The sequence below is a fragment of the Chaetodon trifascialis genome, chromosome 13, assembly GCF_039877785.1.
Source record: "Chaetodon trifascialis isolate fChaTrf1 chromosome 13, fChaTrf1.hap1, whole genome shotgun sequence".
Classification (NCBI taxonomy): Eukaryota; Metazoa; Chordata; class Actinopteri; order Chaetodontiformes; family Chaetodontidae; genus Chaetodon; species Chaetodon trifascialis.
The window spans coordinates 10,808,615-10,833,817 of record NC_092068.1 but is presented as its reverse complement, the minus strand read 5'-3'; the positions used below and the strand labels follow the sequence as shown (position 1 = coordinate 10,833,817).

The window sequence follows — 25,203 nt, the reverse complement described above, 5'->3', positions numbered from 1 at the left end:
AGCATGTGCAGCAGCCAAATGATTTGACAAACACAACTCAATAAGTCATCCAGCCATCAGATATTTATCCGGAGACTAAGACAGAGAGAGGTTGTGAAAAACTGCACAGTTCCAGATAGCTTTCAACTTCAGCACGGAGGTTAAATGGTGGGTTTCTTGGCTAAGGCCCATTTTTCATCTGAAGGCCATCAGTAAGGCTTAGAACTGCATCCTTTATTTACAGTTTGTCTTTGGGTCAGGGTTAGTCATAGAAATAACATGAGCACACCTGCCTTTACATTTCATCCAATATGGGCAAAATATCCAGCCTGGGTTTTAAGCCTTTAGATAAAAAATAAGACACTGCAGTATCAGTGTAGGTGATTATTTACAACACCTTAACACCAAAAGTGTTACCAAAAGAATAAAAACAATAATGTGTTTCTCTGGGCTGGGATATTTTACATAACTGCAATTGCCTCTTAAAACATAAAACAAAGACACAAGCATCTAATTTTAATGCCCTCATGAGCCACTTTCTAAGCTGCCCCACAAGGAAGACTTGATGAATTTCTGCACTGTATTCATTCAGACGGTTACTTTCACATTAGTTTTATTTAACAGTAATGGTAAGAATACAACAGAGAAACTCAGAAGTCTCTAAACTCAGTCAGGAATTGCCTTAGGATGCCTACAAGTCACCTTTTCCATCTTTCGCAGTTCCATCCCAGCAGAGTTGGAAATCAGGGACATTAGGGACATTAAAAGCTCTTCTATCTAGTTTCTGACTTGTGTCTGGGGATAATGCTGTAATAAATGTTCACTCATACACTGAGCTGCCCTAAGGTAAAGGAAATGCATTTCCAGCCCTGAAAGTCAGTGGTATTCCCTGTAAACTCCCTGTCTGACATGCTACAGTCACAAAAAGATTTTGACATGTGACAACTGTGGTAGCTGTACTGTTTTGTAGCCTAAAGGTTGGCTTTGAGCTCTAAAAACAGGGATTAGCTACCAAGCTCTGCTTCTTTTTAATCTTTCATGCTTAAGTTTATTTTGTGTTAGGCTTTGTTTTGACTCCTATTCCTTTGTAATGCTCTGGAATCCCCATTAGGGAGCCAGCCCTCTAGGATTCCCAAATGAAGCCCCCCTCTCTTGCCCACTTTGTAGACCCACTTGGCGGGGTGCCCGTCTTCGGTGGGATCTCTTGTTTCTCTCACACAGCAAAGCTCATAGTGAGACCTTTTCAGATGAGTCAAAATGAGCTTAGTGCTGATCAGCTAACCAAAAACTTGGACTCCTTGTGCTCGGCACCAGGCAAGACCGTCTGTTAACAAAGAATTAGGAACAGAGAACCCTTGGAGCCTCTCTTCAAGTAAGTCTTGCATATCAAGGCGGGCTGGAGTAAAACTAAATCAAGGCCACATCCTTGCTTGAAGAAACAGCCATTTCCCTTTTGCTTTTGGTGAAAAGGCTTTCTGTTGTCCTTGCAGCAAGGAGAGACGAAATGGACTGCGGCTAAGATAATGTAATGACTAGGCTCATCCTACAAGGCCAGTCAATCACAGAACACCACTGTTTTCACTGAAGGCCTGTTGAACGCGGAGCAGCTGTCTAAATACATTAGACAGGACCCAGAAAACAACAGAAACTCTGTTTCTTATAAATAGATGGATTATTAGATAAATAAATCAAGAGATAGGACTAAACAAAATAAATCTTTGGAATGTGCCGGAAACAAGGCAAAGACTGGAACATTTGTGGATGAAAATAGAAAGCTGGCTGGAGCGCGCCGTGCTCTGAAGCCTCGAGCCCACCAGAGCAAAGAATGCTGTTGTGTAAATGACTTTCTAATGTAATGTCATGCTTGTGGCTCATCCTATTCGTGGATGCAACTCTTATTAGAGAAGTTTACAGATAATCAGCCATGATGCTGATTTTGATAGAACTTCAAAACACTTATCATAACAACATCAGTAATTTGGCCTCACAATGCATTTAATTGCTACCTAGAGGTGTCGGTCACACACACAATAAGTCATCAACAGAGCAGGAATTTGTCACAATCATCTTAATGAAACTGGTACTCATCTATGTCTCCTCTCTCTGCTGGTAACCACTTCCATTGATTGGCCTCTGATGAGGCTGCAGGGCAGTAGGTTGGTGCAGAAAATGTGATTTGTGGCTATTTGGTGTGATACTGATTTGTTTACCCTCTGTGGGCAGGGCAAATCCATATATCACATGGACCAGACCGAAACATACGGTCCAGAACAGGCGAGAAGCTGTGCGAACGATCGGCCGCTGCCAGCTGTGGATTGTGTGGGCACTGTCTCATCTAAAGCCCCTACGATTAAGCCATGTTCAGCACACTAAACCTTGTGCTTTTCCGGTGTTTTAAAGAAAACAATGCTTCTTGGAGAGGTGGCACAGACATCTGAAATTACTCTTTGGGCGTTTGGACATTCAGTTGCTTGGAAACAAAAATCACATATCTATGTCAAAACCATGAGGAGAATTTAAGAAAGGTCACAGTTTTCTGGCCTAAAAGTGACTTCCCAAGAAGTGACTGAGGAGAAAGTGTGCAGTTGTTCACAGTGGCAATGGAGAGGTGGATACAAAGGCCTGCTTTTCATTTAATCACAAGCCAAAGTAGTACACATGAAAAGCCTTCATTTTACAAACATGAAACATTACCATTTTGTTGTGTTCTCTGTTGCTTTTGTTTATATAAAGAAGATTAAGGCTTTTCAGAACTGTATCAAAAATGAAAGATGCTAAATCCTTTTGTTCTTGTACCTTTTCCAAATTTCCTAAAATTTTCAAACACAGCTGTTCTCACTGAAGGCTTACCCACTGTCAAACAAAAACACAGAAGCATATAATTCATTTATTCCAAGCTGCTCGGGACGGAGACAAATTTCTGCTCAGATGAGTGTGAGCGTGGTAGTGTACTGTACTCACCACAGTGCTCAAGCCATGCTCCTTCATCAGCCTGAGGGAGTTCTGGTAGCAGGATGTGAGGTCATTGGTCTCTGTAGGTCCCACATGACCTCTGGCCACTGGGCCCACGGTGTGGATCACATCTGTCGGACGGGGACAACACACAAAGCTCATTTCAGCACAGCCTACTTTTAGCAAGGTTACATTGCTTGGCAGTGTTTCAGTCATCCCATGCAGTGCAAGGATAAGTACAATGCTGTAAAACCTTTTAGCTGTCTGCCATGCAGCGGAGCAGTCGAGCAAAAGGTTTTAGAATCTGCAAAATCACCATCAAATACAAAATACGATAACGTTTGTCTTCACAATGAGACAATGGGGACGGTATGAACAACCCACTGCCTGAAATGAATGCATTTATTCAGTAAATGAAACAGCAGCTTAGATAGAAAATCAATTACAAGATTCTTTTATGCCATCTACTCAAATATTCATATCTCTCCCTGTACTCTCTTTCCCTTCGCATAGTAATGTCTTTACCTGTCAATCACTGGTCTCCTTGTCTGGCCTGGCCAGACTGCAGAATGCAGCTTCTTAATTGAATCATAGGAGTGATGACAGAAAAATAAGAGATTCTAAGCAGTGACTTGACAGAAACACAATCTCCAGCATTCTGCCTGGCTACCCTTGGCCTTATCAGTGCTGGACAGGACAGGTCAACATCAATATACAAGAAGTAACTCTGCATGACCCACAGAGCATTCCAGAGAGATGCACCACCAACGTGAAACATCATACTGTATATCTAATAATTCCTCAAAAAGGTCATCAAGATTTTAATTCCTGAAAGCATGACCGATGAGTGTTGCTCTGTTTATTCAAAAGCAGACTGTTGCAGCATGCCAAAGAGCAGCTCTCTGCTCTGTTCAGCAGTATTGGCTGGTAAACCTCAGTTCATGGCCCATTAAATATGGATCAACTATGACTCATACATTTGCAATTTAACGCATCAAGTCCCCATTTCTGTGCACTAAAATATTAAACTCTGCTTAAGCATGAATACTGAGAATCCAGACCTGGTTCAGGTGAGGGCGTGCAAGGAAACCACTGCAGCAGCAGCAGCAGCAGCAGCAGCAGCAGCAGCAGCAGCAGCAGCAGCAGCAGCAGCAGCAGCAGCAGCAGCAGCAGCAGCCTGCGTTTTAAAATGCAGTCACCTCATGTGTTTTCTTGCACCTGACCTCACCGTTTACGTTTATATTAAACATTTAGCCTCACTTTCTCACTGAATAAATGTAAGCTATATTACTACTCTACTTGACCATAAATCATTTATAGATTAAATTTAGTTCTCAGTTGCATGTCTGGTTGTTTAATAGGTCAGGATGATAAAATGCATGGGGAACCATTATAATCAAGTGGCTTTCGCTGGTGTTGCTTAAGAGATGGGATTTTGTGTTCGCGAGAGGTAAGAAACAAGGGCTTTGGTTGATCCCCAGCTAAGCTGAGTTTGGGCTGTAATGAGAATGGAGCTGTCTCAAGCACTGCCTTTTCTCCAGAATAGCAGGCCAAAAATTGCATAGCACAATGTGGTTATAATGGGACACGTGGCGAGTTGTTTTTCGTGCATAATTCATGAAGTTCCTCACTACAAGAACAGGAACATGCCAATTAGAGTGTGGGTAAGCGCCAAAAACCAGACTAGTGGTGAATTCATGAAAATTTAAACAGTTCTTATCTCACCAGTACCGATGTCTCAACACTTCCACATCAAACCAATATTTATACAGCTGTGTTTCTGTAGGTGGAAGACATATTTCACTTCGTAACTAATGAGGGATATTACAGCAAGGACAGTGAGTTACTGTAGAGCTCTAAAACACTCTGCAGCTGCTTCAGTATCTCAGTAAACACAAATGACCTCTCTACCCTTGCTCTTGAAGGAACCGAGGTTTTGTTTTGTTTAAAGGAAAAAGACACAGTCAACCTCTAAATCCAACAAAATCCAGTGGTTTTGACTCCAGTGAGGTGTTACAGCCCATTAAGTTGCTGTAAAATCACAGCGACTTTATTGAATCATAATTTTGACTTGTGAGCTTGGATAGGGAAAAACAAGCCTAGTCTTCTGCTTGCACACTGAAAGACAAATAAGAATTAGCTTGAGTTCAGTAATATTAATAAACAGAGGCATGTCAATGTAGTGCATTAGCTGAGGGCAATTTCACTGTGAAGATTCTCTCGTCTAAAGGTTAAGACTCCCTCTAAGCTCTGAGCTTGAACGTGAATAGCTATTATATGACTGCATTGTTTTTTAATATAGACATTATACCAAGATGCTCTTTGCGAGTTTGAGAACGTCTGGCGGACAATCAATCGAACATGAGTCTTTATCATCGTTGTTGTCTGTCTCCTGGTAGAACCCTCAGCTTTTGTCATTATCTGCGTCCATTAGCTGAAAGACACACTTCAGTGTATGTGTGTTTCTGGCCAGCTCAGAAGCACATACCAACACATGTATGCCATCATCTGTTGAAAACCTTCGTACAAGAGGCACATAAATCTCTATTTTAGGGTTGAAAAGATTATTCATAGTTGCACTTGGTGGGTGGGTGGGTGGGTGGATGGGGGTTCATTGCAGGGGTTTCATAATGGATGCAGAAAGCATCAAGAGAAATGTCCTGATGAAATACATTCAAGGGATGCTCTTTTTTACTATGCTGAAGGGAAATTAATCAGCCGATATCAGAAAATTTCAATTCCTCACACCAAAAGTAAAACTCTGCCACCCTGACCAGTTTAAAAAAGATGATTTTACTATAATAAAACGCCAGCCCTTTCAAAATGTACCTGTAAAGAAAGAGAACGGAACTACAGAGGCTAAATTACTAGACACAGCCGAGCACAGTTCGCTCTGAGCATACAAAATAAGTCATTAAGGAATTTAACTGCACTCTTCCTTATCACACACACCACAAAATCCCCACTGCACACACCTTCTTCTAGACCCTCGCCTTGCCAATTCCACAAGTAGTTAATGAGCTTCCCTTCCCAGCTATGTTTTTCTAGCAGTTTTTTCCTCACAATATCTCGACTGGAATTGTTCATTGTGGTCTGTTGCTTGGGGGTACAAGGTTGGTAACACAATTGAACCGGCGAAGACTGATGATTGCCATTCAAACCATGCTTTCTGTCCACATGAGCCCACAGTCTCTGCAAAGAAACCCAAAAAGTACAACAGAAGAAAACCAATCCCACAGGTTCACTCTTGTTTTATGAGTCAAAGGATAATTGTGCTAACCACCAAATTAATTAGGACCAAATTAAATATTATAACAAGACTGATATCGACTGACTGTGCTGTGATGATGCTCTATAAGGCACTTTGTATTCTATTCTACACCCCTCAACACAAACCACAAGTGAAACATCAACAATTGATTTCCCTCAGCATGTGTCTGAATGTTTATCCTCTGTGTTACTGTGACCGCTCAGCATGGCCAACTTTGCTACTAACTACAAACTACTCTAACAGGGATGCAGTGGAGTCTTTAAAATCGTTGACAATCTGGTTAGTCGTTTTCATCCTAAATGGAGGAAATGTGCCACAGCGCATGCATTATGGCCGCCTGCTGTAGACTTCTAATGTGCCATGATTAGCATACATTTCTCCCATCAATTCTTGCAAGTCAATAAAAAAGCACTGAAATGGAGAAACATGTAACAAGCCTGAGAGTCGACAGAGAAATGCTGCTTCTGTCTTTTTTTGTTGTTGTCGTTGTTCAGGACGATTGTGCCGCCAAATTATTTGGTGACATTTAATCAAATCCTATTCAAACAAAAACCAGATTCATGCATATGCATGGGGGTTATGTATGGAGACCACTGCTGGTGTTTCTATTGTTGTTCAGAAATCGCAACAAAAATGCGTTATTGGATACAATTATACTGAAGAGAATTTAAAATGCACTTTGTCTGAATACCCTCAGCACAAGAGTGTGTGACTTATCCTTTCCTTTAGCTTGTTGGGGAGCGTGTCCTGTTCCTGCAACAGCAGGGACCCTGGAGACTAATGGAACCAGTATAAAGGCAAGAATGCTCTTATATGTTTTCCCATATAAGTGCAATAATAACAAGCGCAAGACATAATTCTCACGTATGCTTCTCACATCAGACTGAGCTCAATTTTTATCTAAACCAGAAAGAATCTGAATCCAGGAAGTAACAGTGTTGTTGTCCAAACTTTAATGTGAACTACTGTACTGTATCACACATTGGTGACAGTAATATTTAAACAGTAATGTTTAACATCATTGCACAATTTTAACATATTACTCAATACCATGTGACAAAACATTTGGTTTAAAAGGTTTCATAGCTTCTACTTCAGTGGCTTTTTGCAGGATTGTGCATCTCGTGGTGCCATTGATGGGTTTAAAATTGCACTTAAAATAAACAATTTGCTTGTGATGGAAATGAAAAGAGGTCATCAGATTCCTGTCCAGACAATATAGAATATAAATTAGAACAAGAAGAATACCGAACACAGCAGGGAAGCCATTCAAAGAAAACTGAGACGTTGGATACATTTTCCTCTTGGATTTACTTGCTGTGCACTGTGCAGCTGCATTATGTACAAAGATATAAATATGAGATGGGGACCTAATATTGGCACATTCTTAATAGTTAAAAGCTTTGCTCAAGAGAAAATAATAAAAACGAAATAAAATAAATAAATCCTGATGGAGACATTCCTTGCGGCGAGTTATATTTGGTAAGCCTGCTCTGTTCAGGATGGACTGGACACGAAATGGCCCCTGAACACACTAATTGTGGAGAATGTGTGTGAACATCTTAAGACAAGCCTACTAAAATATTCCTCAGCTGAATCACTACCAAGGGGAAATGCTCACTTCAAAGACGCCACTTTCTTAGCAGCTAAAAAATCTTTTGAAATATCTAGACTTCATTTAGAAGAGAAGTGCTGTGCTATTTCAGAGGGGGACCTGCACTTCACAGCCTAATCAATCTTTCATTTTTACTTGTCGGTACTGACTTTTGAGGCTGCTTTACCATTCAACATAATAACAATTCCAAAAGGCTGAAAATGAAAAATTTAAAATAATAAAATAATAATAACAATAAAAAACATGTTTACTGTGGTGTCACTGTTCCTGAATGGTCCAATGTCAACAACCACTGCAATTGTTAGTATCAAAGAGATGGATATGAAAATCTAATTTAGATCTATTATAATTCACAAGAGCCAGCAGACAATCATCAAAGCGTGTCCACGCTGCCCATGGCAATTATCTTCCACGCTTAAGAATCAACAAAGCACATAATGACTTACAGTCCATTAAGGAATTCAGCCAAAAATGAATTTAAATGCAGTCACTATTTTTAAGAATTAAGCCAGATTTTGTACGGAGAGTGGACTGTGGGCTCACTAGTTGGTGAGAGCCTCACTAGTGGAATAAGTACGGCTTCATTTTATGTACAGCACTCTTAATTTCACTGTGGTGACTGAGCTGTTTTCAAATGATCTTCAGTGACAGTCTGACTCTCATTGTTAAGGGCGGATCAGCACAATGAAAATGCTGAAGTCATTTCAATTTATTGTAACCTACAGTTTTCTAATTAAGAAAAAAAAAGCTCTTTGCATAATAATAATATTGGTAAAAGCGTCGTCACAAAGAGCGTTGGGTCTATTATTATGAAAACTGTCCCCGAGGAGAGTGAACGGCAGCTCGCTATGGTGTGAGACCATGTGATGTCTGAGTAGACGCTCGGTGTTGTGCAGCGACTGCCTGTCTTGTGTTATAAGACTTGTTTACAGTGAAATACATCAGAGCAAACTGAAGAAAGAAGATCAATAAAGTAACACACTGAAATCTCTCGTCTGCTTTCCGTGAATATTGAATTTCCTTTGCTGTTTCCCCCCAATCCAAAAACACACAACTGAGTATTATAAGCAGTTTTCTGTCAGTTTACATAAGGAAAATAACAAAGAGTTTAATGCATGACTGTTATTATTAGCATTATTAGTAGTATTTTAATGACTAGTAGTTTTAGGGTGTTAAGTTACTTTACTAATACCATATATGACAGTAAACTTAGCGTTCTCTAAATCCATACTCTTGTTAAACATTGCTTAGCACTGACACCCAGTCAAAAGAGCGCATCAATCCTTTAACTTCCCCATGCCTGCTGCTTTGAATTAATGATGTTCCACACATCTTAACATGACAGCAAATAAGTGCCAGTCATTGTGAACTGAGAGCACAAGTCTATCCTTTGTCAATCATGAAGCCGTCTCTTCATGAGGCATTCAATGGCCCATGACAAAAAAAAAAAAAAGAGAGCAATGGCATGCCACTTGAAAAGGCTCTCCAGCATTTCCCATGCCTTCATCCCCGCATGTAACTCACTGTCAGCATGTCAGAATGGCACACGACATGTTACAGAGCTTGGCAGGTGAGGATCTACCTGCGTAAACACAGGAGCTCCAACCTTGCTGTGGATTAACAGAGCAATTCTGCACCCGGTTTAAGTTTCTCTTGACCTAGTGTGAACTTTAAAAGACAGTTTGAACAGCCAGAGACAGAACGGGCAGGGTTAATGAGCACTAACATGTTCTTCTACATAATGACATGAATTGCCTTTCAACCACTGAAACGACTGAGCCAGGATAGATGAACGGCGCACTAAAATGTTAGCAAAAAGATAAGACGGGGAGATGGCTGGGTCTTAATGTGAAGAGTGTGAGTGCACCACTTACTTCCCAATGAAATTGTATGTAGTGTATACAGCAGACGTGAGTCACTGCCACTTGAATAATACCCACAAGAGTGTCCATTTCCAGTAATTAAGTGTATTTTGGCATGATTGCGAGACGGACCCTCTCAGCATGCACACAGCTGTTCCCATGTTGGTGGCTGAGGATTACTAAATGAAGTGTGTACACCCACTTGGACATGGAACTGGCGTTGTCATGGTGACAGAGAGTGCAGAGTGATCCCCACTCGCTCGCTCGCCGGAGCTCCAGTCTGAAAGAAGAGGCTTTTTGCAGACCTGGAATCATCTGCCGCATGCCGAGCAGATACAGTTGTGAGTGCATTAATATTCCCTTCTTTAAAAATGGATTAAGGGTGTCTTAGTGATTATTCATATACTTTGCTTTCAAAGAGCTTTTCCATTGTGAGTGTCACTGAGATTCTGTCACACTTAAACAGACTGAGGGGTAAAGAGCAAGAGACGAGCGCTTACAAAGGATGATGACAGAGCGTCGTGCACACGTGCAATATCACACGGATGTTTTTGCTGAATAATTACTTCATGTGTTAATGCGAGCACGAATAGCTCAAATTTCACTGATTTGTTTTTTGCGAAGATCTTACTGCACGTTACATAAATGCTGGCGTACAAGATGCTGAGGCCCTTTCAGTGCCATTTCTCACTGTGACAGACGGTGACCCTTTGTGTTACTCAGAGGCATGACATTTTCACGAAGCACTAATCAGTGCCTCTCCACGCTGCCAATCACTACACCTTCCAGTAAACTGCAAAGGAATTTTTCGCACTACAGACACGCACATAGAGCGCACACACGCATGAAGTACAGTACAATACAGGAAATGCTGCCTTCAAATGTCAGGGAGCTCTTCGAGTGAAAAAAAAAAAGCCCCCTTCATTGAAAAGACATCTCTCAGCCTGCTGGCTCACGTTTTTACTGCTTTACTGTACTGAACAGAAATATATGTGTGTGTGTGTGTGTGTGTGTGTGTGTGTGAGTATGCATTGGCCTGATACTGAAGGCCAAGAACACTGGGGATGTGATGATTATTTTGCTGTACACGCGCTACAAGAATGGCCCTGGTAGTGTCTACAGGGACGACGAGCCCAGAGTAAAGACAGAGGGAGAAAATCACTGAGCAGCTCTGCCTGCTGTTTCCACCGCTCTGGGCTTTCTATAACATTCCTCTAAGCATGAATGAGCTGCCAGGTGACACTGCTCTCAACAGGCGCTCGCTAGTTCTGCTGCTTGCTCTCTTCCCGGTTTTTCAAAGCACTTTCTGAACGTTTTGAATAAAATGTGAATATGAGAGTAGTTTTGTTATGCATGAGGCGAGACCGAGGGTGTGCAAAATGAGTCACGCACCAACATTTTGTAGACTTAAAGACTTTGCCAACTAGACAACACCATTTGACAGGTAGCAATGTACTCAGGTGAATGTGCATTATACTGCAGGAACATATGAATGTGAGAGAACATGCAAACACATCCATACACTAAACACATGAGTGAAAGGATATTTAGATCCCTGTTGTCTGACACAGGGAAGTGTGAATGCATATGCATCATTTGAATTGACATTGTTCCTTATGTGTGCTGTGTGCTTCTATTGCTTTATATGTATTGTAAGCTGAGCATCCACAAGACGACAGCTGCCTCTCAATGGACTTTAAATAAAAATTCTAATGAAAAAACACATAATCGTCGCTTCTGTCGAGCTAATTGAGAGTCCATTTTAGCTTGCTGTCCCATCAGCTACAACCATAGCGCCTCCCTTACTGAGCATCCACAGTTCTCGATTTGTTTGTAGTGTCTCTGCAGGCGTGACACGGCCGTGTGGTGATGTAGCTCAGACCCAGCATGCACTGGAGCTGTTGTGTGTAAGAGGAAGCAGGCCTGCTGGGCAACATCAACCACATTCATGTTGCGAGGAAAATACAATTTTGATTTTCTCGTACGACATGGACCCCCTCAGAAAGATGGGCCATTGATGGTTCTGATGGGGCTGGTATACAAGCTGGTCGCCCAAATTTGTGAATTCAATGGGCAGATGTAATCTCATCACGTACGGTGGGGATCTACAATATTTATTGTTCACTAGCCGGGTCCCCTGCAGCAAGGTGCCCTGTTATGACAGAGCTTTAAAAGCAACCTGCTTTTACAGTTCTGTTTGTTCTGTATTAAACCTACAAAACAAACCCAGTGCAGCTGCAGCACAGCCTTTCATCTCTGCCAGTACACATTAGGTTGCGATGCTGTTACCTGACTTCATCCGCATCTCATCATTTCTCTGATTAGGGCACCAAACGGCCGGGCCACTACATCATAATTCTACGTCGGGTCTGTGCAAGCAGGTCCTTGAGCTGGTGAGTTGAGCTTCATGAATCTTTCAAATGTCAGTGAGGTTTACATAAACACATACACAACTGCACACACACGTGCACACAGTTGTGGAGGCACAGCTGCAGGGAGACTGAAAGAGATGTGGCCTTCACAGATGCTATTACCGTCATTTCAATTAAGACATATGAGCCCAACGTGGGTTTGATGGAGAAAGACAGTGTGGCTGGAGAGATTAAGCACGCTCTCATTTCAGCAACATGTGCCACACGCTCTCCAGATTATCCTAATGACATTAATTACACAGCCACATTCGAGTGTGTGTTTGGGTAAGTAAGGGTTAGGAAATGGGAATAAATAGTAGTATGTGGCGCTACTGCATTTCACCCAGCAGACGCCGGACCAGCGAACAATCGAGATGCCAGTTTTGTTGATACATTAAGGAGTTTTGCTCTGTTTTGCCATGTAGTCACAGTTACTGTCTCTATCAATTAATGTGCAGTATATAGCTTTATTAATTCAAGACCAAGTGCTGATGAAATGCAATGTGCTGAAACAAACCTGAGCCAAAGCAGAATTACTCTCTAGGCTGGTGTGTTCAGTAAGAAACTCAAATGACTCACTGTATTCTTTACATGGCTGAAATGTATCAAAATGATCAACTAGCTTTTGCCGTCTTTATCGTGTTTTCAACTTTGTCTGCCTCTGTGCATTAGCTTCTAGAGGACTTGAGAATGTGAGTTGCTTGATATTGTAGCCTGCAGCAAAATAAATATTTTTGTTAATCAGATAATAACTTTTGGCCTTCTGCTCCTTCAAATGAATGATGAACTCTGCAATCTTGGCAAGTGTAGACGTAAGTGTGGCCCCGAAGCACTGAGAAGGAGGACTTTTTTTTTTTTTTTGTTCGCTCTTATTTTTGGAGTTCAAAGTAATATGATAATGCCACAAGGCCTTTGAAAATCTTGTTACTACATATCAAAAAACTGTCAGACAGTTGCTAACATGCTGACATTCACAAGGCTGCAATAAGAAGAAAACTGCAGGGGGCTGCATCATGTCAGGCTGAAAGAGCTGCTCTCTCTCCCTCAGGCTGGACTGAGGCCCGTCTCCATGTGAGTGTGAAATGGTTATTTAATCCCGCCATATTCCGGGAACTACTTGTGCGTCTTCTCAATATAAATAACAATGCTTTTTATATTTAGTACCAGTTTTGTGTGAATCAGCAGAGAAAGGAGAGGGAGAGAAGGCCTTAGTAATGTATTGGTAGATACTGGAAGCATGAATGTCTTTTCCACAACGAGGTAACACAGGTTGACAAAAGAGAAGTCACAGGCAGCGACTTTCAAGAGCAACCTCTGAGTCAGAACAAGGTGGGTCAGCCCTTTTCCTGTTCCCTGCACTCTGTTTGGCAGAACGGGTGACGCTTAGGTTCATCTGAGTCCACTTATCAACTCCTTTCACATCCTGGTTGCCACTCATTACTCATGTATTCATAGCCTGTGCAGTTTAATTACAAGACTAATCACAACAAACTATCTCCACTACTGAACCAGCTGCCTGGGGAATGTGGGCCTGAGGGATTCAATGTAGCTAATCAGTTCGATGTTAGTGGTTTTCTGCAAGATTATTGCTGCAGCTACATAGTATTTGTGTGCGTTATCTAATTTTGAGTGAAACCATTCACACATTATCAGAAGGAAAATGTGCATATGTTGCTAGGAAGAAGAAGAAACCTGTGCAGACACAGGTATGACAACACTGCAGATCTGATAGATCTGGGGATAAAGCCTGCAGCATAGCAAGCCATCAAACCACCATTTCCAGCCCACCACAATGGCAGCATTTTGAAAATTCTTATATCTGTGTCACCTTTGGGCACTTTGCTAGTTCAGTGTGCGGCCTCCCTGAAATGACAGAAGAATGACTATGTGGAGACTATTTTTCCCAGAGACTTGAGACAGTGGAACTGGGGTATGGCCCCATTACAGCTGCATCCGCGAGGGCCACCGGAGCAGGCTCTTATCTGTGCCTGTTTCAGGTAGCTCCGCTGAAAAAGCTGTGACAAGGATCCATCCAGCCAGTGCAGTCTCCCAGGACCTGGGTCCTAAGATACCCTCCGCCATGCACTCACACACATACAAAGACAGATTATCTACAACCAAACTTCCCCATCAGCGTGAGGCAGCACCGATATGTTCTGTGAGAGGGCCCCATCGAAATCGAGGTCATTCTCACACTCCTCTCTTCTCTCAACCCGCAGAGACAGTTTCAGGGCCCCATGTGGATGAAGAAGAACTGTGACCAAACCCCTCCAGGGAAGGAGACTCGGCAAAAAGGAGGCACCTACCGAGCAGTGGTACACCTGCCACATAATACTTCAAAAGGACAGAGAACACACATACGTGTGCTGAATGCCTGCCTGTGCGACGTGAACAAAAGCTATAAGAAACATGCTCTCGTGGGAATACATTTCTCATTGTATAACATATGGCCACAAGGCTCGGCACAGTTCAAACATGTTGGAATACTGTGGAAGTTCCCATACAGCGAGGACTGTACAAGTATGGTGGGAGCTGCTGCTGCTGTGGATTGATGGAATGGTTAAAATCTCATTAGGTGCTGTGTTGTCTCTGTTTCAGTTCTCCTTCCTTTTTGTCTCTGTCAACCTCTCAATTCTTCCTGTATCTCTCTGTCTGTCTGTCTCTCAGTGGTGTTGTAAATGAAATCTGTTTAACTGCTGAATTTGGCAAAGGTTTATGTCTAGAAAACACAAGGTCACGCGTAGCATCGCTCAGCTCCCCACCTGCTTTACTGCAATTTGTTTGCCATGTGTATTTATCACAGATGCAGCCGTTTCTGCAGTGAGGGCTGTAACACGCTATGCATACGCTCACTTTGTTACCCCCGAAGGAAATGCCTCACCAGGGAGAAGCCTTTAGTAGAGCACATATAAACTCTTGTATTTTACTGGCATGGGAAATGCTGAAATTCATGCATTTATGGGGTCTGTTTCTGAGTGCTGTACTAAACTTCAGAGTTTGACCTTGCCACTGTTTTTGCACAGGCTTTAAAAAAAATGCTGAAGTGAGTATTTTAAACAATGGATAATTAATGTCCTTTCTCCTATTCCTAGGAGTGGTTTAGATATCTGGTCATGCCATCAGACATTAACAAATGTGAAAAGAACCCAGAGAGAGAGTCTGGATTGGAGGCCTGATGTAAAATGGAAACATTTGTTGAAGTGCTCTCATCTTTGTTGGAGAGAGGCGGAGCAGCAACTTGTTGGCCTTCCAGCAGCACTGGTCAGAGTCATCAGATAATGAAAGCAAACAGGAGATAACAGAGTGCCGCTAGATCTCTCAGCGGGCCTGCATTAATGCTACTAATGGCACAGTGCACTTCATGGTGAGCTTTTGATGACACAGGCTGATGTTTCCATATGTTCAACAAACACAGGAGGCCTGTATAGATGGGTCAAACACAAGTGCTGTGAGCCGTGTTGGCCTGAGTGCAGCAGCATGATGGACGTGGGGCTATCCCTTATCCCTCCCCCAGACCCCATAATTCAGAGCAGTCCAGCCTTTTGCACAACAGTCTCTTGTTCTTCAGAGCATGTTGGCAATCAGAGCCACATGCTGCACGAACATTTATCTTACTTTCACAAAAATGTGGGCTTAATGAGATAATTTGGGGTAGTATGCCAGATTGATGTGGCAGAAGAGCTTCAGTGTGTGGTCTCTGCACAAGCGGAGTCCAGGTCAGGGGTATGAGAACTTGTTAGTTGTGCGCAATAAATGGCACAGGCTGGCTCTTTTAGCTGACACACACACTGGAGAGCAAGAGAAATTACTGTGGGACCTCAGTGCTGGATGGGAGACTCAGTGCGACTAAGGAGAAATGTTTCTTACCTCCACATTGCACAAGGTGAGCTGAGCAATCAGCCATCAGTTTCACCCCAGCTAAGAGAAATCATTTAGCCCAGAGCCTGGAAGCACACACGCAGGTCTCCCTTCCTGCCAGATCCAGCAGATGCCTACTACTACCACAGTGACCTTTAAAATATGCCTCACCATCTGATTTCAGTTTTAAGGAGCCACCAGTAGAGAAAAGTACAGAGAAATGGAAAGAGAGAAAAAATGAGAGAGACGCAGAAGAAAATCCAGGTTATACAGGCATACATAGCAGTCACTGCTTTTCTTATCCAGGGAGAATCAATTGAAATTCATGCTATCAAAAACTTTTCCTTCCAAACAGTACCACAGAAGTTTATAAAAATCACTATTTTGTTTCAGGTATCAAAGAACAGTCGAACAAACACTGTTTTCCATTCAGGTACGTCTGGGCAGTCAGACCGTGTGGAACAGAAGGCTTGTAAAAGCTGAGAGGATTCTCTTTTAGCAGAGAGACAAAAAAAATAAATAAATAAATAAAAACAACCTCTTAAATCCACCCCAAAGCAGCCAAAAACACACAGACACATCAGCCAGATAGCGCTTCTTCAAAGCAAACCCGCTCAGGATATGAAATGAAATGATGAAGAGCAGGTGAAAAACATTGCACACATCAGTGCTGCCGCTCAGACGGAGCTGAAAATAGTTCTCCACACCTGACTGGAGAGACAGAGAGAATCTAAAGGATGGACAGCAATTCGAGGCTGCTGTCGGTCTGCCACTACACTTCAGGATAAATGATAGAAACAGATGAGTTTTACACTCCAAAGCCCCACAGCTGACAATTATATAACTCGGTAAGGTGAGGTAGAGATGATGCAAGGAGAAAGATGTGGATACATTTATAACTTCATTAAACTCTAAGAGTTACTGGCAGTGCAAATTGTCTGTGGGATATCAGAAACATATCAGGCTGTCGAAGCATCTGTCTACCTATGAGGAATGCTGTGGGTTTTCTGCCACATGCCGCATTTACTTACTGTCTTTGCTCCGTCGTGTTTTATTGATCTGTCGGTGGAACAGCACAAATTACACAATCTCGTTGTCATGAGTGAACTCAGTGTTTGCCAGTGATAATGATAGAACGTTTATTTGTATAGGGACAAGTATGTGCCATAAACTGATGCCACACAGCAGGACACAGCATTTAGAGCCTGAGCTAATTTGCAATGCCTGTGGCTAGATGGACCTATAAAATACATAAGAGACAGTACAAAACACAAACTAATAATAATAATAAGCTTTTCTTTTCTTAGACAAAGTTGCTAAGAACTTATAGTAAGAACACAGACTGAAAGTTAACAAAATCTGTATTATTTTAATAACAGCAAATGCCATTAGTTCACAAACAGGAATCCTGAGACAGCGAGTGTCAAGGCTGAGGGGCCTGGTCACCCGTTGGCAGTGATAAGGAGCATGACCCTGCAAAAGCTTGGAAAGTAAAGTAGTAACATTTTAAAATCAATTCCAAAACTCACAAGCAACCAGTGAATGGCGGCAACGATTGGCGTGGTGTCTCATTCAGTACGTGTTAGGTAAGTTGCAGTGCTGGAACGTTTCACCTGCTTGCACCAGAATAAAGTGTGTTGCAGTGGTCAAGTCTGGGGGAGGTAAAGGCATGGATGACCTTAAGGACCTCATAAGAGACATGCAGATGGTGTTTAAAAGTTCCTCCTCCATATGCATCATTGAAGTTCTGTGGAAGTTGGCCTCAGGCACTTTTGGTGATGACTTGGAATATGTACGACACTGCACTGCTTTTAAAAAATGCAACAAAAACGATGAAGGAAAAAGCCGCAATCACTCTTTACTATTCAGCGCAGCTGCAGTTGCTGTTTGCAGTTTCCTTCACGTCCATTATTTATCCCACCCATCGAACCAATCACCGTTAATAATGCTGACACGTGCATCAAGAAAAATAGTTCATGTCAATGTACTGTACACCTGCTTAGTGTTAAATTGCATGATCTATCTTGCACTGATTACCATGTTGTCATAGAAACAGTGGCCACAGAAAACACAGTCTGCATACGGCTAAGAATGGGATTCATATATTTCATGTGCGTTGCTGCAATCCAGCGTAATCATTCATTTAAAATTGTACGTAGCAGCAAAGATGAAACATGCACACTTTACCATGCATATTGTACATTAATACAGCACGAATTACTCTGAATGTTCAGCACTTGCAGGTTGAGCAAGTATGAACATAATTTCTATTATTATGCAGAGCCTGATACATACACAATAACAAATGAGGAATTACAGCCCAATGTAGATCTAATCTTATTGGTTGTTTACAAAGCGCTTTTCCTCTGAGACACATGATCAAAGACCACTTCTTCTGCACTGGCAGTGACATCATGTGTAAACAGCCAGTGCTGCAGTGGGTGTGTATGGGTGTTTGTGCATGAGCGCGTGAGAAAAGACTGGAGGCAGGGGCCTTTCTCCCATGTTGAGACTTGGATGAAAATTTTGTGCAAATACAGCAAAAAGCCTGTGACAGCGTGCTTAATTATTTTGGCTGTAGCAGGCCCTGCCACTGCCTGGTTTTGCCCAGCAGTGCCTGCCTCTCAGGGGGGCAGAGATGTGCTGCCATCTGCGGGTGTGCCTATCCCGGCCTTGTTAGCATAAACCAAGCGACAGATTCATGAAAATTACCACTGAGACGTCTTCCAAATACACACAGATCTGTGGTTATGGTAAATACACTGGCTTTACTGCAGCTCTCATAAATAAACAGATAACATACCATTTTCACCTTGCGGTATCTGCAGTGGAGAAGAAAATGGAAAGGTAACCTCAGTGGACGTGAAAATGAAATATGAGAGTGTAAAATGGGGGTAAATGCGCTTCCTGGTGTTTTCTTTAAGCATCTGCTAAGGTGGGGTGTGACATTGCTGAGGTAGGCTACTGGAAGGGCACAATGTCTCCCAGGTGACTCGAGGAGGAAGTTTCTCTCACTTGCACATTGCTCTCCACACACTTGGAAAACAGCAGTGGGAAACAATATATTTCCTAGAACTTTCAACGCCTTTCAAAATGCACCTCAAGACGAAGAATTGTTTTCCTAAGCCTGCCCTCACTGGAAGTCGCAGCCCCAAATGAGCAAACAAAGGGTACTGCTTTAGGCTTTCTTGTCATACATTAAGTAAACCCTTTCCTCCCACTCTCTCCTGCCGGCCTCCCACTGTGCCAAGAGAAGAAGCAGGTTGCCTGATGATGGCAGGCACCCACCACTGACCTGGGAAATAAATCCTTTAACAGGTGGCTAGCATGGAGGGGAAGGGCTAAATCAGCAGCACACCTTCCTGCTGCCGGGGAAGCTGGCTGTTTTATGTGCCTTAATTACACAGTCCTCCAAAACCTTCACCCACTGCCCTTGATTCACCCTCCGACTCCAAGGAGCAACACACATGCACCAATGCAATCAAGCACATGCTAGCTTTCCACCACCTATGTAATCATTTCACACTTAAATGTCAGTTGTTGGGTTAATACCCTGCAACATGGAGGTGTGCTGGCATATCAGCTCCAGAGCACATCCAACGTGATGCTTGCAATATCCACACTGAAATCTCACAGACGGCTCGAGCGCGGCGTGTTGTGACATCGATTACTCTGCGCTTCTATTCATTGATCCAGTTTCTGAATGATACCAGTGGTTTTTGGCCCTTGACTCTGTGGGGAGATCAGCCATGTGTAGTTTTGTCAGTCTCTGTAGCTAAGCAACTGAACATTACAGTGAAAGAGACCAGCGCTTGCGGCGGTTGCTAGGGAACTGCTAGAAAGTGTTACCACTTGTGAATGGCGCTTCAATTGATCAGCCTCTAATGGTTCAGGTCTGATGGAGCTTCGCCTAGAAGGAGATGAGGGATCGGCGCGCAGGCAGCACGCTCCATCTCACCAGCTATGCCATATGTCACAGCCGACAAGTCTCCGGAGTCCCACGCATCAGCACACATAACAACCAGATGAAAATGATGGCAGGTTTTTCCTCAATAGGAAACCATTTGCATAGAAGTGGAGTCTGAATAATTGAGAGGTGTGGGAGAGAGCAGGGTGGCTGAATTGGGATGAGGGGATGTATGCCTGCCAGCCAAATCCATTAGCCAGGCCTTGCTTGGCTGAGGCAGGCAGCTGATGGGAAGGCTCTGTTATCGGACACTAAAGGACACTAGGGCTGGCCATCACCACGCCTGCCCTCTGTACTCTTTGCCGCAGGGGGAGAGAGAGAGAAAGACAGAGAGGGAAAGGAAGAAAATGACAGAGACAAAAAGAGAAAGTGAGGAGAGAACAGAGGGGTTCAATAACAGAAAGACTGAGGAGGTGTTGCTCTGTTACAGCTTTATAATTGGCCTGCAAGGGCGGTCAAATGAGAGGCTACTTAGCAGTTCCACAAGAATACTTGTCCATCTCTATAGCCGGAGCCCATTTAAAAGAGCATTAGGATAAATGAAGCGTTGAAAAAGAGGACACCATCTCTCTATTTAAGCCTGGATAAAAAAAAAAAAAAAAAAAGTAGAAGTGTTAGACAATTGTATCCCATGCAAAAAAAAAGTAGCTCTGTTGGGAGCCTAATTACCCAGGAGAATATCCCTGGTGGGCAAGCCCAGAGTAGCCTTCACAGAGGACAGAGGACATCTCTGCAAGACAAAATCCGCTATAGACACTGTAGCACACACAATGCAGGCTTTAAAAGAGAGGGTGTCATATACTATATAGACCGTAAAGCCCTTTATGGCAAATTTGTCATTTTGGCCTCTGTAAAATACATTTACTGGACTATAGTGAAAAAAGCCAAAGTCAAAGTCCAACAACGATCAAATGTTGTCTGACATCGATAAATTGATTCAGAGTAAGGCTCCGTAAGGCTCCGAAATACAATCACAATCACTATTCACTTGCTATTATAACATTTCAACTCTAAATTTGTGGTGTCAACACTGTAAGTTTGCTTATAAGTCAATTTAAGAATCAATGAGCCAATCTGTATATTAAGCTTCATTCATTCATTTGGATTTTAACATCCAATATCAGGCTTCTGTGAATGGAGCAACTGTTTTCGAAGAATCTCTCACTAACATCTCTTTGCATCTCGTTCCTCACATTTGCCATTTCAGTGTGTCTCTTTTAGCAGTTAACACTTAGTATCTCTGCGTGGAAGAAAAACACATTGCCGCAGTGATGCATTGCCAATCAGATTTATGCTGCACAGTCTGGTGATCCTGGAGAGGGAGACATCCAAACAAAGAGGAAGAGACAGAGGCGAGTGCTACCCTCAGACTTCCTGTACAGAATCCAGTACAGCATGACAAAGTCCTGCCGCTGAATAAACACAGACAGAACTAAAAATAATGAGCATCAAACAATAACCATTGACCGGGCCTTTCAATATAAGACACTGATTTGTGGGTCCTGGGTTATTCTTTGCACTATCAGCACAAAGAATTTAAGGAGAAAGAAAATCTAAACAAAACAGAAACCAAAAACAGATACTTATCATGCTCCGCAATGATCGCAATGATGGTGTATAAAAGATGTTTCCCCCTCATCCAAACAAAACATAGTAAACAGGAAACAGCGAGGGAAAGAGAGACAGAAAGAGAGGGCATGAGGGAGAAGAAAGCGTGGAACATAACTAATAACTGCTGCTGGAGCCCTGAGTTTCATTGCCCCCTATCATGACAGAAGTACATGATAGCTTACACACAGAGAAGAAGAGGGGACAGCCACAGGGCCTGCTTTAAGAGGATGCAGCTGTATGTGTTTACAAAGCTCGCATCTCCCGAAGCTCTCGCTCTGCCGCTCCTTCTCTCTTTCTCTCAAACACACATCGAAAATCAAGCATGAACAGATATGCACAATTAAATTAGCTCCGAGCTCTGTTTAACCGCATCTGCCAAATAAAGGGCATTGCAGAACACAGCCCGTAAAATTTCAACTTCACATCTTGCTGTCCCCAAAAGATCACTCAATAGAATTCTGGTATTACTTTTTATTAAGGTACACATATTCACCATTAACTAGTTGCTTTACAGCATGTAAATTAGTAGAGTAGTGGCTCTTTATTAATCATTACAAAGCACTTCTTAATGCTTTAGTCTGCATGGCCACAACTACTAGGCCCTTAACTAAGAGTTTTCCCAAAATAAACTCCTAATTACAACTTATTTATAGTGAGTAAGGAAGTTATTGCACATGAATTACAATTTTATACAAAAATATGCTACTAATACGCATGCTAATAAGACGCTACAGTGAATATGTGTACCTTAATATAAAATATAAAACATGCTGCTCTTTAATGTAAAGAAGTTCACCTGTGGGGAAAGTGAAGTCAAGTCAGGTTTGTTCAAGTGAACTTGAACAAACCTCGTAAGATTTCAAATGGGCAATTTAAACCTTTTTATGCTTTAACACCATTTTGTGGACTCACAATAAGCAGGTGTGGAGGTCTTGCTACATATCAAAACAGACATTTTTGCAAGAATAAATAGCAGCCATCATGTACTAGTGGCGCTGCATCTCAATGAGCTTGTTACTGCAGTGCTACAGGAAGTCCATTCCTGCAAAGCACTGAAGCCTCATTTGCATGTTTCCATACTTAATTCTGGACAGCAGAGACAGGTCTTGATGTGGCCTAATGTGATGCCTGACATTGCCTAAGCCCTGTAATTATTTCTCTGACCTGCCCAACAATCATCTTTCCTCCAGTTAATTGCTAACATAAACAAATCCTCAGGTGGTCCAAGGAGTGTTCTGCATGCCTAACAGCTCATAGCAAAGACTACACAAGAACACATTCTCCCAAGACTCATCACAACTTGTTCCATTACTGCTTTGTGAAATACTAAATTACAGCTTCTCTGATAGATTGTGATTGAAAGACTGATTACTCATGATGATTGTTGGCAACACCATGGTAATTGTAAGATCCTTCCCAAGTAGAAACTGAGAAAGTATTCTGAAAGAAAAATTAACCAATAAGTTCAGAATGAATAATTAATATAATTCTGACTAGCATTATCAAGCTTAGTGAGCTATAGAAGCCCCTGTTGCTGACTGTTCAATATTTCAGAAGGCATGGGGACGGAGTAAATGTCTTTTTCCTTGGATATGGCTTTGTGTTCTGTTCAGATATCTGCACAGTGGCACTTTCATTGTGGTTCTTTTGTGTCTTGTCTGTGTGTGCTTAATGTTTGGTGTGTTGTCGCTGTGAGTGAATATTTAATGAATCCGTGGCAAGCTCTCCACTGCTGTTCATCTGGGCATCGAGTCAGCGGAAAAACTCGCTCTCTGGTTCTGCCATCTGTTGGAATCAATAAGGGGGGCTTGAAACCTCCAGCCACTGTTCAGGACTCCAGCATGTTGACGATTAAAGCTAACCCCTCTCTCTGTTCCTGCAAGTCCTGCTCACCACCAGCAAGGTTAAATGGCAGGTGCTGAAAGAAGTATATTATACCCTGCACAGTAATGCTAATCCCTCAATTAAATCATACCCCCTAAGCAGACAGGCCTTTCCTGGTGCTGCGGCTCTGAAACCAAAGCTCTGCGACATGTTTGCGCACCACAGTCCGCACTTCTTTGGATGGATTTATGAACGGACTGATACTCTGCAGAAAGACAACAGTACACAATGTGTTTGTGCAGCGTAACTAGACGTTAAAAGCTCTGGGATGTGTTTGTTTAGAAGCATTACGAAGCCTTCAAACAACAGGAACACTCAAAAATCCTCTTTGTCCTGTTTGTCTTCGTCTGATGTTTACAGTATGCGGCTGTCATGAGTGCACAGTAATAATGTCTGTCTGCAGCAGATGGGAAAAGACTGAAGCAATGTCCTTTTTCTTCAGCCCAGAGGGGTGCTCCGCCTCTAATGGGGAAAAATAAGGTTGTTTAATTGTAGTTTATTTCAGAGCCTGATTGCTTTTATTGAGCTCCATTATTCTTGTTAATGAGCCTGTAATGTGAATGCTGATAATGTGAGCGCAAGTCTTTTCCTCAGAATGTGAAATTCTAGTGTTTTCTGGTCACTAAATCCTTGGCTACTTTTCTTGACCTAGCATCTGTTTGCTGCTCCCTGCATCGTTGCCATTGACCCAGCAATCAGTCAGTGAAACTTTATGTCCCATGGTTAACATTTATTACTTGGGAACTGCCCCTGATGGAATGAAAAGCACTGATGTCGGTACCCTGACTCACATCAAGGAATGCATAAAGATAAATTAAATTGGACACTCTCAAAAGATGTGTCGCAGAAATTCACATGAGGATAGCGCACAGTGACAGATGTTTCTTCTCCCTCAGAGAGTTTCTCAAGGAATGTTTTTGGATAGTTTCTCGAAAGTTTTTGGTGTTTGTCTCCCAGACACACACACACCGAAAAAAAGAGCACACACACACATAAGCATTAATGTGATGAACAACAATCTCTTTTGCGAGACAGCAACAGCATTCTGACTGGCACTGAATGTTGGACAAGTAGACTGGCGTTAAACTGGGTTATTGCACTGACAAGTGTGCTAAGACGCCATTGGCATTTGGAACAGGGAGAAGGCATTAGCATTACACAAAGAGTGCATTATGAGTGAATAATGCACTGTGCTACCAGTTTGGACGTGCAGCAAAGTGAATGTCAAAACTCATTCAAACACACATTCTTCAGCCCTTGGAGCTGCATATCATGCTTAAACAAGGATACAAGGAATCCTATCTCCTGCTCATTCCTTCATTATGATAACCACAGAAAAGGAGACAGAGGAGGCAGATGCCAATGCCAGAAATGCAGATATAGATGATAGTACGGAGTCAAGATGGCAGCGACTTGCTCATCATGGGTCATAGGAGGACTAGAGCCTACCTCTATATGGATTACAACCCTGATTCCAAAGAACACTGTGTAAAACATAAATGAAGCAGAATGTGATAATTTGCTAATCCTTTATACTCAGCTGAAAACAGCACAAAGACAGTATATTTAATGTTTCACCTCATCAACTTCATTGATTTTTGTAAATATCTGCTTATTTTGAATTTGATGCAGCAACATGTTTCAAACAAGTTGGGACAGGAGCAACTAAAGACTGGGAAAGTAGTGGGATGCTCCTAAAACACCTGTTTGGAACATTCCACAGGTAAACAGGTTCATTGGTAACAGGTGATAGTATCATGATTGGGTATGAAAGGGGCATCCTGGAAAGGCTC

The 25,203-nt window shown here is 42.4% G+C and overlaps 1 protein-coding gene across 5 annotated transcripts in view; it reads right to left on the bottom strand.

Moving 5' to 3' along the window:
* The window catches only part of macrod2 (mono-ADP ribosylhydrolase 2), a 402,757-nt gene that overhangs the window by 117,621 nt on the left and 259,933 nt on the right, over positions 1–25,203 (bottom strand). For all 5 annotated transcript variants that reach the window (XM_070977971.1, XM_070977972.1, XM_070977974.1 and 2 more), the window contains exon 6: positions 2,941–3,062. In XM_070977971.1, the coding sequence (XP_070834072.1) occupies positions 2,941–3,062 (122 nt within the window). The remainder of the gene's footprint in view (positions 1–2,940; positions 3,063–25,203) is intronic.